The sequence below is a fragment of the Sebastes fasciatus genome, chromosome 14, assembly GCF_043250625.1.
Source record: "Sebastes fasciatus isolate fSebFas1 chromosome 14, fSebFas1.pri, whole genome shotgun sequence".
Classification (NCBI taxonomy): Eukaryota; Metazoa; Chordata; class Actinopteri; order Perciformes; family Sebastidae; genus Sebastes; species Sebastes fasciatus.
In genome coordinates this window covers 4,143,898-4,160,576 of record NC_133808.1, presented here as the reverse complement: position 1 = coordinate 4,160,576, position 16,679 = coordinate 4,143,898, and the positions used below count along the sequence as shown (strand labels likewise).

At 41.0% G+C, this 16,679-nt stretch overlaps 1 protein-coding gene across 1 annotated transcript in view; it reads left to right on the top strand.

Moving 5' to 3' along the window:
* The window catches only part of crfb2 (cytokine receptor family member b2), a 35,940-nt gene that overhangs the window by 1,524 nt on the left and 17,737 nt on the right, over positions 1 to 16,679 (top strand). The window contains exons 3-8 of the mRNA XM_074658037.1: positions 1,000 to 1,129; positions 1,903 to 2,078; positions 4,616 to 4,790; positions 5,384 to 5,517; positions 5,912 to 6,027; positions 14,280 to 15,065. Coding sequence (XP_074514138.1) covers positions 1,000 to 1,129; positions 1,903 to 2,078; positions 4,616 to 4,790; positions 5,384 to 5,517; positions 5,912 to 6,027; positions 14,280 to 15,065 — 1,517 coding nt within the window. The remainder of the gene's footprint in view (positions 1 to 999; positions 1,130 to 1,902; positions 2,079 to 4,615; positions 4,791 to 5,383; positions 5,518 to 5,911; positions 6,028 to 14,279; positions 15,066 to 16,679) is intronic.

Sequence of the window (16,679 nt, the reverse complement as noted above, 5' to 3'; positions counted from 1 at the left end):
AAGCTGAACTGCATGATCCAAAAAAAGCTAAGAGCTGAAATATACATTGCCAGAAAAGCAGGAAGCTAAAATGTAATACTGTCAAAGGTGAAAGGTGAAATTAATTAAATCGTTAGACAGAAAGTATTTTTTTGGGTGGAATGAACTTTTACTAGTTGTAAATCGTTAGAAAGTAGTATTTGTCTGGAATAAGCTATTAGAATTATAAGTGCTTGGACAGAAAGTGGTATTTTGGCCGAACAAACCTTTACAATTATAAGTCTTTGGACAAAAAGTAGTATTTGGGCAGATTGAACCTTTATAACTACAAGTCGCTTAAAGGGACTGTTCAGGAATGCTTGTTTACAGCGACACCTGTGGCCGTTAAGTCAACGAAAGTCAGCGTCGGGTTCGCACTTGCTCGCTCTAAATAGACATGAACGAGCATCGTTCAACACAGTGGGGCGACACACGTCAGCTAAAACCACAATGTCACTCTATATTTTACCTGCTTTGCAGTAATGTTAGCTGACCAGACGAAGGTCTCTCCATGAATCAATGCTGATCCTAGTGTTGGCTTTCTAGCAAGCGGGTAACATAATGCAGTGAATGCAAAGGCATAATGACAGAGGAGAAAGATGAGGCCGTTGGGAATATCAACATTTTCCTCAGACATATTATAAAATTACGAAGAATTACAATATACGACTAAAACGACAATATATTCACTTGTTATGCACCGAAAAATAAACTTCCATGGCCTCCGCCATTTCTGACGTCAACAAACACGTCACAACTCGGAGCTTTCAGAAACTTTACCGTTATACCACAAGAGGAGGGGGGGCTTTTCATATGGACTCTTCTCGTGAACACGTTGAGCTCCACTTTTTGAAGGCACCACATGACCCGTATCAAATTTGGAATGTTGTCATATTCTGAATAATAGTGTAATAGTAGTGTGCATATAAACATCTACTATATGTATGTATCCATTTAATGTCCTGTTTGTTTGTATTCCAGCTATGAGTGAAATCCCCCAGCCTGTCAACGATTCCCTGAACTCACGCCATTTCAGTCATGTGCTGAAATGGGAGCCTGGACCAGGGACACCCTCAGGAGTCTACTACCGTGTCACTGTTCGTACAGAAACGTGGGTTTCATCTGTGTTTGTGTTTGTACTTACACTATATTGTGTGTATGCTAACAGTTAGGGATGCACCGATACGGCTTTTTGTATATGTTGTATAAACATAGACTTGAATTGAATAGATCTGCACCATTGTCACCGGTACCCGATCCAGCTGTTTGAGTCAGCATCGGCCCGATATCCGATCCGGTATCTGTGTATTCCTACTAACAGTCAGGGCTCGACAGTGAGGGTTGCCTGGTTGCCAGCCTTGCAACCACTTTTTAGAGTTAGTGTTGAGCCCTGAACAGTATTCTCTGTAGAACCAGTCAGTTGCAGCCTTTTTCATGCTGGCACTTTACGTCTGGGTTACAGCAGAAAAAGGATTACAGGTGTTTAGCTCGACAGAGTTTGGACAAAGACACACACCCAAACATGTTTGGGCAAAGTTGTCAGTCACAGACTGAATGCACTAAGTTGACGTATTAAGTCTTTCTATCCATCTAGTGCTCCAAGCAGGTTGGAACAAATGTTTAATGCACCAACCATCATGTCACGCAAACAATATTAGGTGGATCCGATATCAGCTAAATGTCACAGATTCACATGAAATAGAGTTTTCTGCTCTGTACTCTATTAACAACGTGTAAATGTAAAGCTGCAGCTGATTCATCACCAGTTACCGCATGTGCTTCATAATAAATGTATTTTCATGGGAAGGCAGTGGTAGGCCTTCACGGTGAAACTGAAAGTGTTGACAATGAGTCTGCTTCTTTTCCTCCTCTCCGGTCCTGAAGGGGAACTTCCGGGGTGCCAGTGGATGGCTGTGAGCATGTCCAGCACCCGCTGGTCTGCAACCTGACAGAGGCCTTCTCCAACCCGAGAGAGGTCTACTTCACCCAGATCACAGCACTGCTGGAAGCACAGGAGTCACAACCAGTCATCCGCGAAGGATTTAGACCCATCAGAGACAGTAAGTCTTTATCGAAACTAGATGTTGAATAAAAGGGACAGATAATGGAGATCCAGAGATGCCTTAACCTGAGGGCCTCTTCTTCACTTCCTGCCATCATTTTCTCTCCATTTGATCTCCTTCTTCTTTTCCATTGTTGCAGACAATAGCTTCTTCAGTTCTTTTCCATTTGGGTTTTCTTTCTGTGTCTCTTCATTGTGTCCTTGGTTGTAGCTTTCCTGATCCAGTGCCTTCTAGAGTTCTGTGAATCATCACCGCCCTTTAATATATTCCTCTACTACTACGAGGTATTCATTTCAAACTTCTCCCCGTTGTTATACTCAGAACTTCTGACAGGTCTTCATCCTCCCCTGTTCTCTCTGAATGATGACAGGGCAGATGATTAAACCACCATATTCAAATCTTTAGCACACATGGTTTAACTGGCAATCATAGTGCCTGTTGTATCCTCTATGGTCTTATTGCGGTACCACACATGTTATATCTCCAGTCACAGAGTGGTCTGATGTTTTTGTGTTTGCAATGAATACTTTGACAGCAGAGTTTTGGGGCGTGTTAGGCTGAAAACATAAAACCAGCAAATAAGTACTGCTCGTTTCAAAAATGTATCTTTGCTGATACTGAGAATGGAAGTCTGTAGAGACGTAGTAAATAATGGCCATTAAAGGGTAACTTCAGTATTTTTTCAAACCTGGACCCTATTTTCTCATGTTTTGTGTCCAAGTGACTAACGGGGACAACACTTTTTGAAATTGGTCCAGTACTGAGGGAGAACGCTGCAGCCGGCAGCCGCTAAACAGACTGTAATGTAATAGTTCGGGGCAACCTGGCACCGTCAGTTTACGTCCACTATAAAAGTGCTTGTTGTTGCCACTGACAGGCTCAGATTGTTATTAGAAGTGTCTGACAACATTATGGAAAGGACCCTACAGAGAAATTAAATCTTTTCCTTACCTTTCCGCTTTCTACTGTTATTCAAAAATACCAAAGTTACACTTTAAGATAACACTTACACACTACAGCTCAGGGGTCTCATTTATACCCGTTGCGTACGCACAAAACGGGGCCTGGAATGTGCGTTCGACCACTTCCCGCGCAAAAGTTGTGATCTATGAAAACAAACTTGACGTGAGAATAACGGCACATTTAGGGAAACTTGGACCCATGCATACGTGCACATTATAGAGACGGGGGAAACTGGCGACGCAGGTGGTGTCAGATTGTAGAAATTAAATGTGAGATGGATCGTTATACATTTAATGATGCCTCTTAAACATTTATTTTCACTTCACACACATTATCATAATCATTCAAACCATTTAATCATTTGTGATCGTGCAAACGAGCCATAACTATTCCACAAGCACCTTTTCAATTTTAGATATGAGCCGAGGAGAGGGCCGGACTACCGACACTCGTGGTCAGCTGTGGAGCGCACCGTAGCTGGTTATCATCATCATCATCATCATCATCATCATCATCATCGGTTGTAGAAATACAAGATAAAAATCAAATAGCATAGAGTATGGAGACGCCACACACACACACACTACTCTGCTTCCCCCAGTCACCTCCACCCGGCACATCTTCACCACCTGCACATATGGATTGCGTAAATTAGCAAAAGCGTGGAAATAAAGCCAGCGACAGCTCTCACACAATCATTACTCCGTATCGTCATTATCAGTCCAAATCGTACTGCTCCCCATAACAAAACTTAAATGAATAAATAAATTGTGTTCATCTCTCAAACTTCCATTTTCATATGATAGTCCAGGGTGGGGGGAGATTACTTGTCATGATCATTTTGGCAAGTTGGAAGCAATCAGTCTGATTGCTGTAATCATATCAGTATTGCGGTGACACTCGTAATGCTGCTGCGATGCAATGCGAGGACTACATGAATGACGAGTGTTCAGGGACCTCCTCAACCACAAACACCTCGATTTCTGTGGCAGAAAAACTCCCTTTTCTTGGTCTTCCTCTCGGTAATCGCCGTGATTTACCGTAAAGATCCGTTGATCAGCAGGCTCACTTCTATGCAGACATGCTTTGTATTGACCATTTATGGTTGAATGTGGGCGTGCCGAGGACGGGATATGAGGCTGATCCACGTGCGCACATTTTTCCGAGTTGATTTGGGATTTATAAAAGGACATTGTGCACTGGCAGGCGTACGCATGGTTTTATAAATGAGAATATTTTTTGGTGTACGTACATTTCCTCAACATTTATGCAAATCCCGCTTCAGTCTCTGAACTTGTATACTCACTGGTTCTCTGTTGAAGTGTTTCACTTCAAGTTCTGAGAGACTTCTATTGAACCAGGATTTTGTGCATCAACCTGTCTTAACGTTTATGGTGCCTGCATTCATGAGCAGCGAAGTTGCACTTCAGTAAAATGCTGTATATCTTATTGGAAAATGGTTATAGAGGTTATCCATCCTCATCTTCAATGAACTAGCCATCATGTTATGGAAATTTGAGTTCATATAACTAAAGTAAAAAGTCTTTTCCCCCCGTCTCTGTGTCCTCCAGCTGACCTGGACCTGCCGCTGCTGACTGTGGCACCCTGTGGTGTGGATTTGTGTGTGGACATGGAGCCTCCCATGGAGCACCTTAGAGAGATCTACGATTCTCTGCATTACACTCTCAAGATCAAGAGCGACAATGCAGACAAAGCCCAGGTACTGTACAAGGACTCACATACGGTGTACGAGTTTAAGCGGGCATTCAAGACAGCACTGCTGTGTTAATGTGGGTACAGGTACAGGTGAGAAGATGCCATCCAGGAGGTCCAGTTTGAGTAACACATCACTTTAAATATAAGGCTGATCTCATAAAAACAACCACCAGTCTAAGTAAATTGTCCCCAGATCTTCTAAATTGGATGATTTGGAATTTAACTGTAAATTGTGTTGAGATCTGTGGGGGTATTTTGGTACTTTGGTATATCCTATAACAAAATCTAATGAAATCAGGTAGCGTACTTTTACATTTCACTTATTAGGTATGAAAACTGGATGCTTTCCTTTAGCCTGGTGTTCACTCATTGTCAAATGAAATACCTTTGTAATCAATGCAAGTGTGACATGAAAAGATCTGTTAATGCATTTAAGATGAACTGGTATAGAACTGGTGTAAAATGATGTATTTAATGAAAGCAGCACCCTACTTACACCACAGCAGTCTCAAAGATAGCTTGCTGTGGTTAAACATAACAATTGTTTTTCTCCGAGTCTTGTACCAATCTGACGTCTGTCTGTGGTCTCTCTGTGTGCAGTTCTTTAAGGGAGAGTCTCTCAGAAGAGAGATTTTTAAGGATCTGGTCTCTGGCAGACAGTACTGTGTCTCAGTCCGCTTCTCAGACAGCATGGCGCCGAGGGAGTCCAACTACAGCCGACCTGTATGTGCCGTCCCTCCCGGCCTCTATACTGCAGGTACAACAGGTCACTGTGTTTATGAGTTGTGTTTTTACAAGAACCTCATCATTTTAAAGGCCTTGACACCCACACAGGTGTTTTCACTGACTCTTGCTGATTAGGCATTTTAGTCAGGTAGAAATTGGGTGGGGCTACAGGGCCAGTATACTCCGCTGCATGTCAGACTATCTGAGTGGCCAAAAACCGGACTCAAGTAAAAGTACAATTTCTTTTCCAAAAAAAAGTACTCAAGTAGAAGTAAAAGTAGTCTTCAAAATAACTACTTAAGTAAGTTTACAAAAGTACTTGATAAAAAAATGACTTGAGTAGCGAGTAACTTTAAAACAAAACACCAGAACTCTACTGTCCCCCCCTGATGTGTCCCATGACTCCTCTCCTCTCCTCTCTGCAGAACCGTGGATCTCAGCCATCATGTGTTTGTTGGTGATATCTGGTGTGGTGGTCGGGGTCCTTCTGGTCTATACTGGTTTCACCAGTCTGACGAGGAGTCCGCTGCCATCAGTCCTGGTAAGTAATACCATTAATTGTAGTGTTGAAAGCACTAGCAGGTGGTGCAGCAGTTCGTGGGAGGTACCCGCGCTGCCCTCCTCTACGTTGATTAGTAAATTAATTTGTGTATGTATTTTAATTGTCTTTTTTTGGAAAATGATTTGCCACATTTCTAGCATAGCAATAATATTCACAAACATGCTCAGGCCTTCAATAAGCAGCAGATTTAAAGAAGTCCTTTTGGGTCACTGCATTCGTCATTAAGTTACAGTATGAAGGATACTGGAGAAACAGTTTGACATATTTTTCAGGTAAACCAAATGATTGATAAATCAAAGACTATTGTTGAGGACAGCAGTAGTTATAGTAATAATAATGCTCAAATATTGGAAAGATGGAACTTACTGACACCTGTCCCTCAGCTGTATGTCAGCATAGCGGCGCTTCAAACGAAATGTTATGTAAGCTTAAATGTCATGGGATTACTGAAGTTATTAGGAGTTGTTATCTGAGAACCATTTTTGTTTTACACTATTTTGCATCAACGTGCATTCGGGGTGTGTATGTTTCCCTCTCAAGACGATTCAATACACAGCTCGATACATGGTCTGCCATACGAAAACCATACAGTTTGGTACGTAATGATTCAATACATAATAATAATAATGAATCTAATTTATATAGCGCACTTTAAAATACAGCAAAAGGTGCTTCACAACAAGGGCAAAACAATCAAAATACAGTGTTAAGACAATTTACACAAGAAACATACGACTAAAAGCGTCAAAATAGGGACGAATAAAGTTATAGACAAACTAGAATGGCACTCGGAGAGCGCAGACCTCCGCCAAGGTGGCCAAGTACGTTTGCCCCCACTCTCCGTTCAGTTTGCGCCATCATCCACATGTATTTTTATTGATGTTGAGATCAGCTGTACGCAGCGGAGCATCGTAAAACACTTCATTCAAACTGGACAGAAACAAAACAAAACTCACCTAAACCGTCGTCGTTAGTCTTTCCAACAATTACCAAGTGTGCAACTGTAATTTCACCCAGTTTAATGTGAAAAAATGCCGAATCTACAGTTGTCCCCACCCCCCGCTTTCTCTCCGTCATTCTCTCTGAATGAAAGAGGCGAGGTCATGCGCCATCAACGCGTCATCAGTCACACTGCGCATGAGTTATATCCAGAGGTCTTAATGTTCTGGCTGATCAGAATCCTTAAAATTCCTGAATCGCCACCAAAATCGAATGGATTGTTCATTGTGCCACACCCCAGCCCTCCAAAAAATGTCATACATATATATATGATCGTTTTGTAGGCGGGACGCAAAGCTACGTTCAACAGCAGCACACAAGAGTTTTGGCTATATATATATATATTAGCACTTGACGTTCATCCCTTATCCAACAAGCCGAAGAAGGTAGCCAAAACCCTTGTGTCCTGCTGTTGAACGTAGCTTAGCCTCCCGCCTACAAAACAATCACCTGACTCTCGCTGCCTGTCTCTCTCCTCGTAACGTTACACACAGACACCTCGCTCTCTCTCTTTCCGTTCTTACCACATCCACGTCAGACACACACATAACACGTAAAAAGAGTATCGCTTTTTGACCAATTCCCTTCATAATTAGAGTCAGATTTAGCGTTTTGTATCGATGTAGCCGTATCTAAGACTCTTGTATTAATTTTCCAACACGTATTGGTTAATCGTTACATCCCAAACGGGCATGGATTTGAGGTCAGAAAGTTGAAAAGTTGGGTCAATAAGTAACAGATAATTAATTTAGAGTCAACTGTGGATTTCTGTAAGTGCAGGAGACAAACGGTGTATCATTCGTTATGTTTCCTTAACTTGGAGTTTAATGGTCCTGCACAACCACACAGGTGTTGGCACTCACTCTGTCTAAGTAGACCTCTGCTTGGGCTGAGGTTGGATGAGGCTACGCGTTGAAATTAGATGAGATCCCCAAAAATCATGTAGCAGTAAGAATGATAAAGGTATGTGTTATCCCACCCAGTCCCTAACAGGTGCAAAACTAGCAGGACAGTGAGGGAAATGTCAGTCAGTGCATGCACACAGTCCAGTGAAGGGGTTAACCATATAGTGGGTAGAGGCTTCATTGCCCTCAGGGTAGCGTAACATGCCTTAGCTTAATGTCCCACATTGAGTTCTGTTTTGTTGTGACTTTTGTAGTGACTCTGGAAGAATTGGTTTTGGAAGCCAACCGTTACACAAGTGCGATGTGGAAGCTTCAAGCCTCCGGCACAACTATACATGAGACATGGCTTTATAATGAAGTAGGAGATGACTTGTGTCCAGCAGTTAAACTTTGGAAATGAGAAATCTGTGCGTATTCATAGATTGTGGATTTTTCAAAGGGATGGAGTAGATATAATTTAGAGAATTTTTAACAAGGTCATTTAACTTTTTTTGTAGAAAAACTGTATCAAACACAAATTCTTATTTGGAACCGTATATTTGTATTTGTCTTAAAACACGTCTGGAGTTCCCATTCACTATAGCTACTATTCTAATGTTCAATAACCAACATGACAGATCTCTGGCCCATTTTGTGGGAACAAAAAAAAAAAAGATATAAGGTCTCTGCAGTGGTTTTTACTATGAAAATTGCACCAAATGCAAGTGAAAAATATTGGTGTACTGTCTCCATATTCTTACGAGTTAAGAACTTCTGTGGTTTTAGATCTCTGTCATCTCACTATTTGACACTTTGTAGTAGAATCATCTGTAGTGTGACCGAAAACCGACATCATTAAACGCCAAAATCAAATGTGGATTCAAGATGATCAAGTTTGCCATGTGTTACCATTATTGGTTAATTCCTTTACCATACAATAAATACGCTGTTTTTATTGTGGTTTGACTTTTTCTGAGTAAAGTAACAGGAAAGGAAAAACTGCAGACGGAAACATACTTGAGCAAAACACACGTTCTGCTGCACAGTACTCGAGTGAAGGGTGCCATGGTTGTGGTTGATCTGTGAACAGCCGCAGGCGACCTCGCTGTTTCTTCTGCAACAGGATGGTTGATCTACTTAGTTCTTCTTCTTGAAGGGGAAGGTGGCAGTGATGCGCAGGTCGGGCGGGTGCGGGTGAGCTTACTAGAAAACATCGCGGGTTCGGGCAGGCGGGTCAAAAAGTGACAATGTAGCGTTATTAATAACTGCTGGAATCATTGCGTGCAAGTGTCTACCTTTTCTTCACCTCTCTCTGTCTCTCTCTCTCAAAAACACACACACACACACACACACACACACACACACACAAACACACCAGCCGAGGAGGCAGCATGTATTCCTAACACATTTCGTGCCACCACCCATGTGCTGTCAAGAGGTTCGCGGTCATTTTCACTCGTCTCAGACCTCAGTCCTGACATTTATTGTGCCACGGCGGTTTGCGGGTCGGGTTCAGGTCAAAATGACGAAGTGAAATACTCAGTATTTGAGTGTTTATTCATACTATTTTATTCTCATTTAATTTTTTTGGTCAGTGTCTTGTCATGAGCCACTGTAGCTGATGTGTGACTGTCTCACTGGGGGATTGATTCTTTTGCTCTCTTGGTAAGATAAACAGAATAAAAATGGGTGACTGCTAGTAGCAATATAAAAAAAAGACCTCCAAATGTAGAGCAAGCTCTTGTTGACAGATCTATTGTGTGATAAATAGCTATAACCTAATCACACATCCTAATTGTAAAAATTGCCCACAGTGTCAGTGTAGTGTAATCACAGTAATAGCAGTTTCCTTATGTACTCTATAGCTGACTGGACAGTACTCTCTCCAGGGGTCTGACAGACAGGATGACACTTCGTCGAGCACTTCTGTTGTGTAAACTGCTCAGAAACCCCCCTTATTGTCAATCTACCAAGGAAAGCCATCCATCCTCTGAATGCTCTAGATCTCTAGTTTGATCCATCCATCCTCTGAATGCTCTAGGTCTCTAGTTTGATCCATCCATCCTCTGAATGCTCTAGATCTCTAGTTTGATCCATCCATCCTCTGAATGCTCTAGGTCTCTAGTTTGATCCATCCATCCTCTGAATGCTCTAGATCTCTAGTTTGATCCATCCATCCTCTGAATGCTCTAGGTCTCTAGTTTGATCCATCCATCCTCTGAATGCTCTAGGTCTCTAGTTTGATCCATCCATCCTCTGAATGCTCTAGGTCTCTAGTTTGTGGCTGTAAAGTTTCATGAGGTTGTGATTATCCTAGAGATCACCACAAGTCAGGTTATACAGTGAGGTCACTTTTCAAAAAATTAGCTTTACAGTGATACCCAATTAATGTAATTCCAAGCAGAAATATTCAAGTATACCATTTTTGAATAGGTGAAAATAACACATTTGTACTGTATGCAAACTTCTGCATGGTTGTTGCCCCAAACTGCATGGGATTATCATAAAGTGGGCACGTCTGTAAAGGGGAGACTCGTGGGTACCCATAGAACCCATTTTCATTCACATATCTGGAGGTCAGAGGTCAAGGGACCCCTTTGAAAATGGCCATGACAGTTTTTCCTCACCAAAATCAGATTTGCCAATCACAACTCAGACCTATTATAAAACTATGAAGAAAACAATATACGACTAAAATTACAATGTATTAATTTGTTATGCCCCGAAAAATTTACTTCCCTGGCCTCCGTCATTTCTGACAACATCAACAAACGCATCACAACTCGTGAACTTTCCACTTACAAGGTTGTGAATACCACAAGAGGGGAGGGGGCGTTCATATGGGTTCATATATATTAATCAGTTGGTAGCTTTTGAAACCTTCAATTCATAGCAGTCATGGACTTTATTTTATTCAGCGTACTGGGATGTAAGAACCGTCCTGGGTGTGGGCGTCGGCTACAGTTTAACCTTTTATTATTTGCGGTGTCTCACGCGAGGGGGGATTTCAACACATCGAATAACATGCGGTTTCATGTTCCATTAATTACTAGCTTATGTCAACCAGAGTGACAGCGAGATATAGAGGGGGGTTTCCCCTCACCCAGGACTTGCATGTGCGGCCAATGAATAAGATGTGAAATCTGGAAGGGACGTGAGGTCGTTGGTTAGCTCACCCAACAGTTTCTTTTCCAGAACACTGTAGCGCCCAGCACTTCCTTTAGTATGATTCAGCAACATTTCCACTGGTGGGAAACATGTTTCTTCATAGCACAGAAAAAAGACAGCTTCACTTTAGTTAAATATTAAAATATCAGCAGTCTGATGAGTTTTATTTTATTGTATTTGTTTATTTGACAGGGACGATACATTCAGGCATTGTTACACTTAATTAAAGTGCAGCCGATGCAACGTATATACTGTAGGACTTCTAGCCATAGCTAATTTGAAGACCTTGTCCCTGGTTAGGCTTTTAAGAAAAAGAAAATCAATTTAAAAAATACAGAATAGCACATCTTACATAAAATCACATAATACAACATCGTACATTACAATCAATTTACATATGTATGTTCCCAATCAATAATCAGCCAGTGTTTCACCTTTTCATTCAACGTTTTCAGGTCAGGTTGTATTTTTATTTCCGTTGGTAGGGCGTTCCAGAAATGTATTCCTTTTACTGGAAAAGACGACTGACCGAAGGTAGTTTTGCACTGTGCCACTCTGCAGTTACCATCTGTTGATCCCCTAGTGGCTATTATCTATTGGTATTCATTTTGGGGACATATGAACAAATTACAGCTGGGGCGAGATTGTTCACACATTTTAAAAATCAATTTGATAAAAGAAAAACTTGATAAAACTATCAAAGCTGAGCAGCTTATACTTTTTCAGAATTATACAGTGGTGCCATTTCATTTGTTTTTGATCCATTATTTTCAGTGCTTGTTTATATAGTGATGCAACAGGTTTAACAGTTGACTGTGAAGTCTGGCTCCATACAGTAACACAATAAGACAAGTGTGAAAATATCATGGCATGCATAAACAGTTGAGCTGCTTTAAGGGGTACAGTATTGTCGTATCATTCTAAAACAGTTCAGATTTACCTTTACTGTCTTGCATAACTTTTTAACATGTTTGTCAAATTTGAGTTGTGAATCCAGAATGACACCTAGAAATTTAAAATCACTGACTTCCTTTATTTCCTCTTGATCAATTTTGATTGTAAGCTTATCTTGTGCTCTCCTTCTAATGGAGAAACACATTGACACAGTCTTCTTAAGATTCAAGGTTAAATGGTTATTTTTGAGCCGTCGTGATACACCCTCCATTTCATTAGATAGTGTCTCTGCTGCTACACAAGGGTCGGGCAAGTTGAGGTCGGGCTTTGATTTGAGTCTCTGTCTCTGCACCGTACCGTTAGTCTCTGTCTCCTTCATACACTCTGTACAAACATATACACTTATACATACTGGTATTTTGTATCACTACATTACATCAACTAAATAAACAAACAAACACTAACTGATTGATATTTTACACAGTATGATTGGAACCCTATTATTGAGATTCTTTTAATATTCTTTTGAATTTCTGAATTGTCATTCACACCTTTTAGATCATCCTCAATCATCCATGTTCTATAGATTCTGCCCTTTTATTGTAATTATATATATATATATTTTTTTTTTTATTCATCCCGATCCTTATTTTGTTTAAACATATTCCTTTAAGAATATATTTGCTTTTCATATTTGGTGGTGGTAGATTTTGATGTGCTTTCTACATCACTTGTGCAACACTATTATTACTAAACTTATATTAATCAGATCAGTACATTTTAATCTTTTATGGCTCTCTTTTAAAGTACAAAAACTGGGCTTGTGTTGGTTGTAAGTAATTAAGTAATTTTAAATAACTCTTTAATTAATTACAAAAATAGAAACTTGTTGTGTTTCCAGCCCTTGGTGCATTAACTGAAGGTTTTATTGAACACATCTGACAGCTTCTGTCAGCAGAGCTGCTGTCGGTGGTGTTCAATGTTGATTCTTGGTCATAAGACACAGCAGTCATTTTTGCTTTTTGTGTTGTTCATTCGGTGATGTCACTTCCTGGTTGGGTCTTATGCTCGTAATCAGTTCCTAAACACTTGGAAGCAGAAGAGTGAGTGCACTGTACTGTAATACTGGATATTTTGGTATATTTTGGTAGCACTGAAATTCCCCATCATGTGTTTATGTTGCAACCTTCCCACATTTAGTGGAACCAGTTTGATTCATCATAATATGCTGTGTTCCAAAGCTGTAGTGTAGTTTTTCTACTGGTTTGTCCCGTTGTCTATCAAAACATTTAGGAAAACCATACAGTTTTTTGCATGCAGCGTAAATGTTATTTTTGCCCATTCTAAAACGGTTTATTTCTTGTGTGTTCTTTATACTATGACAAGTTTCCTAAAATGTAATTTGAAAAATCTACAGTATTGCAATATATCGCAATATATTTAATTGTAATCGGTATCATGATATGTATCTTATTGCCAGATTCTTGCCAATACACACACAGTCCCTAGCTATAACCCAGGCTTCACAATAAAGTAGTGCTTTTATTTTCTCAGCGACTCTGTCTTTGAACGGTCTGAATGAGACAGCAGAGGAGGAGAGACAGGTGATCAGAGAGGGGAGAGGAAGGGAGATGGGGACACAATCAGTTGCAGCTGGACTCAGTGCCTGTCAGAGGACTCTTTCACTGTCACTATAGCCAGCGCTGCAGTAACGTAACTGATCTCCGTTTCAGCAGCAGTTTATGAAACGGACAGTTTTGTCCTTGGTTTTAACATTTTAAAACTCATTTTTACATCCAGGAACAATACAATAGTGTCCCTCCCTTGTGTTTTCTTCTGTCTCCGTCTTTCACCGTCTCTACCGTTGTATCTGTAACTCAGCCGAGCTGAACAACCTCGTGACGTTACAGGCTAGAGTACTGCAACATGGCGATGCTCTTGCCACGAAAGATTTCTTTTTTAAATGCTGACATTTGTCATGTTTGTTCTATAAATTTTGATTAGAGTGGAAATCCATATTAAAACCAGCTTGACTTGGTTGACTGGTTCATTTCCACTTAAACAATTATTCAATTGTCATTGATTCTTTTTCTACCGACTTTCAGTTGTATGGAAACAGCAGGGAGATGTTGAATATCTGCTGTTTAAAAACTGTTGTTAATCCGCCTTATTGGTTTTAACGTCTTTCTTTTTGTTTCTCTCTCTCTCTCTCTCTCTCTCTCTCTCTCTCTCTCTCTCTCTCTCTCTCTCTCTCTCTCTCTCTCTCTCTCTCTCTCTCTCTCTCAGACATCCATCCATCACATAGAAGAGGCTCTCGCTGTTCCGTCCTGCAGCACGTCCTTGTCTTCTCTCTTGAATTTTAAGCCAACACCGCCCTCTTCAGGTGAAAAGGGGAGCGACCAGTCATCAGACGAGAGCGACGGGGAGAGTGAAACGGAGATCACCGGTGGGAGCAGAGGAGGGGGAGGAGATTATAAACTGCAAAAGGGCACTAACCTCCTCTCTTCTTCCTCCTCTTCATCTTCATCATCTTTGTCAGCTCCTTTAGCCCCAAAGCCTGAATCGCCAAGCTTCTCCTCAAACCAAAAAACATCAGACGTCTTCAGTCCCCAGCCTTCTGAACTCTCGACGTTAACAGAGACACATTCCGATGCTGCACACACCATCTCACACTCTGATTCTCTACCGATATCAAACCGGCTCTCAGATCCCCGTCCTGCAGACACAGACGGTTTGGCTGTCGGAAGAATCCAGCCAAAGAAGGAGGAGGAGAAGAAGTTGATGGGAGAGGAGGACAGACAGGATGTTGACCTCCTCACGTTAACCTTCAGCGGGCTGGGGGAGGATGAGGAGGAGGAGGAGGAGGAGCCAGAGTCTTCCTCTGCTTCAGAGGTGTACAACACCATTCCAACCCTGCCATCACCAACTAGGGACACCAAGGAAGTTGCCATAGAAACTGTCTCCTGCTCTGTTGATGAAGAGGAGGAGGAGGAGGAGGAGGAGGAGGAGGAGGAGGAGGAGGAGGAGGAGGAGGAGGAGGAAGAAGAGCACTCTGGATATATGGGGCGTCTATGAGCAGATGTCTTACAGAACTTATTAAAGAATCTGCAACCTGACCGCTAACTGCCGCCAAATCCTACACACTGGACCTTTTAAAGAGAACTTGTCACATTTATCAATCTTTCTCGTATTTAGTATTTTCTTTTTCTTCGGCACAAAACTCCTGAGACAATCCTGATCAGACGGTGTGCCTGTTAGCGGCCTGTTCTTTTAAACTCTGCCTCCTTCTCCCCCGCATGTGAAATCACACAAACACCACAGATACCAGATATCTATCTGTGATAGATCTGGGGTCACCTTCATTTCAGCTGATTTATTTTTACCTTTTAACAAACGTAAAAACATGGCAACGTTTCTAAAGGTCAAAGACCGTATCGATGCTCGCTCTCCACACATTTCCTTCTCTGTCTGTTCCTTTTACCGCAGGCGATCGCCATCATATAAATAGTGATTAACCGTAATACACCCAGAGAAAAAAATAATAACAAAAATAGAAATGTTATTAGTTCAAAATTCAGAAGAAAAAAGTCTTTCAGTCAAACCAGCAAATTGAGAAAAAATACTAACACAAATGTCTCTAACAGCCCAGCCCCTCGTTGCCTATTACGTAGCTATTACAACATCTCATAATTAGAGCCAATCATTTTTTTCACACTTTAAACACCTAAAGTAATTAAATGTACTTTTTTAATCTTAAATAATGTAGTTATTTATCTTTCAGAGCGTTGGCAGGTCTCTGTACTGTATGACAGGCGGAGTGCGTAGCATGCAACCTAGAAGCCAGGAGCGTTGTGGGAGCTGAATCATCCACGATAACCACCGTGTCTCCGTACATGATTTATATTCTGTTCACCATATTACCATCATCACGGCTCGCTAATTTACTGAGATGTTTTATAAAAAAAAAAGATTATGATTTTATTAGTATTTTGCCACGGCAACTTGTAGACTTACAGTTCAATATTTGTTAGAAAAGTTCTCTCAGTCTGACAGCCGCCTCGGGATCAATGCTGTCCAGGGGAACACCCCGTTATAACAATGTAACAATCACCTACTGTTGTAGGCTAATATTAGCTTTCCTGTGAATGGACCGCTTTGATTTAGAAGGATGTTTTTTTATCATCTCCAACCATTCACTTTTTATTTTCTGTCACAGTACGGTGCTGCTCCGATGACGTGTTGTTGACAGCTAGATTAATATTGTCTAATGTTTAGAGTCTCCTCATACGACTACTGACACTGGTGGTTTGGTGTCTTTTTTGCCCCCAAACAGCAGAACAGAGAGCCTTATTGTTAATTATTCTGATCGTCACATCTCACAAAGCCACACCTCCTCGTGAACATTCAAGTTAAAACAAAGAATTTGTAACAAATCTGTGCTGTTGAGAGTGTTTGGAGAATGAGCACAGGAAAACAAAAAATAATATACTGTAATGTTCTTATTATTATTATTTTATCATTACTTATTATACAGCCGTATACATCAGTGCTTCCTCTGCAGCTAGAAGGGCAGTCGAGCTACCTCTTTGTTTAGAGTCGGAGGAAAAGTTCCTATTTATGTATATTTAATCTATTTGTTATTACAGTGCTGCTCCCAGGCTGCCAGATAAGCAGCCCAAACACCAC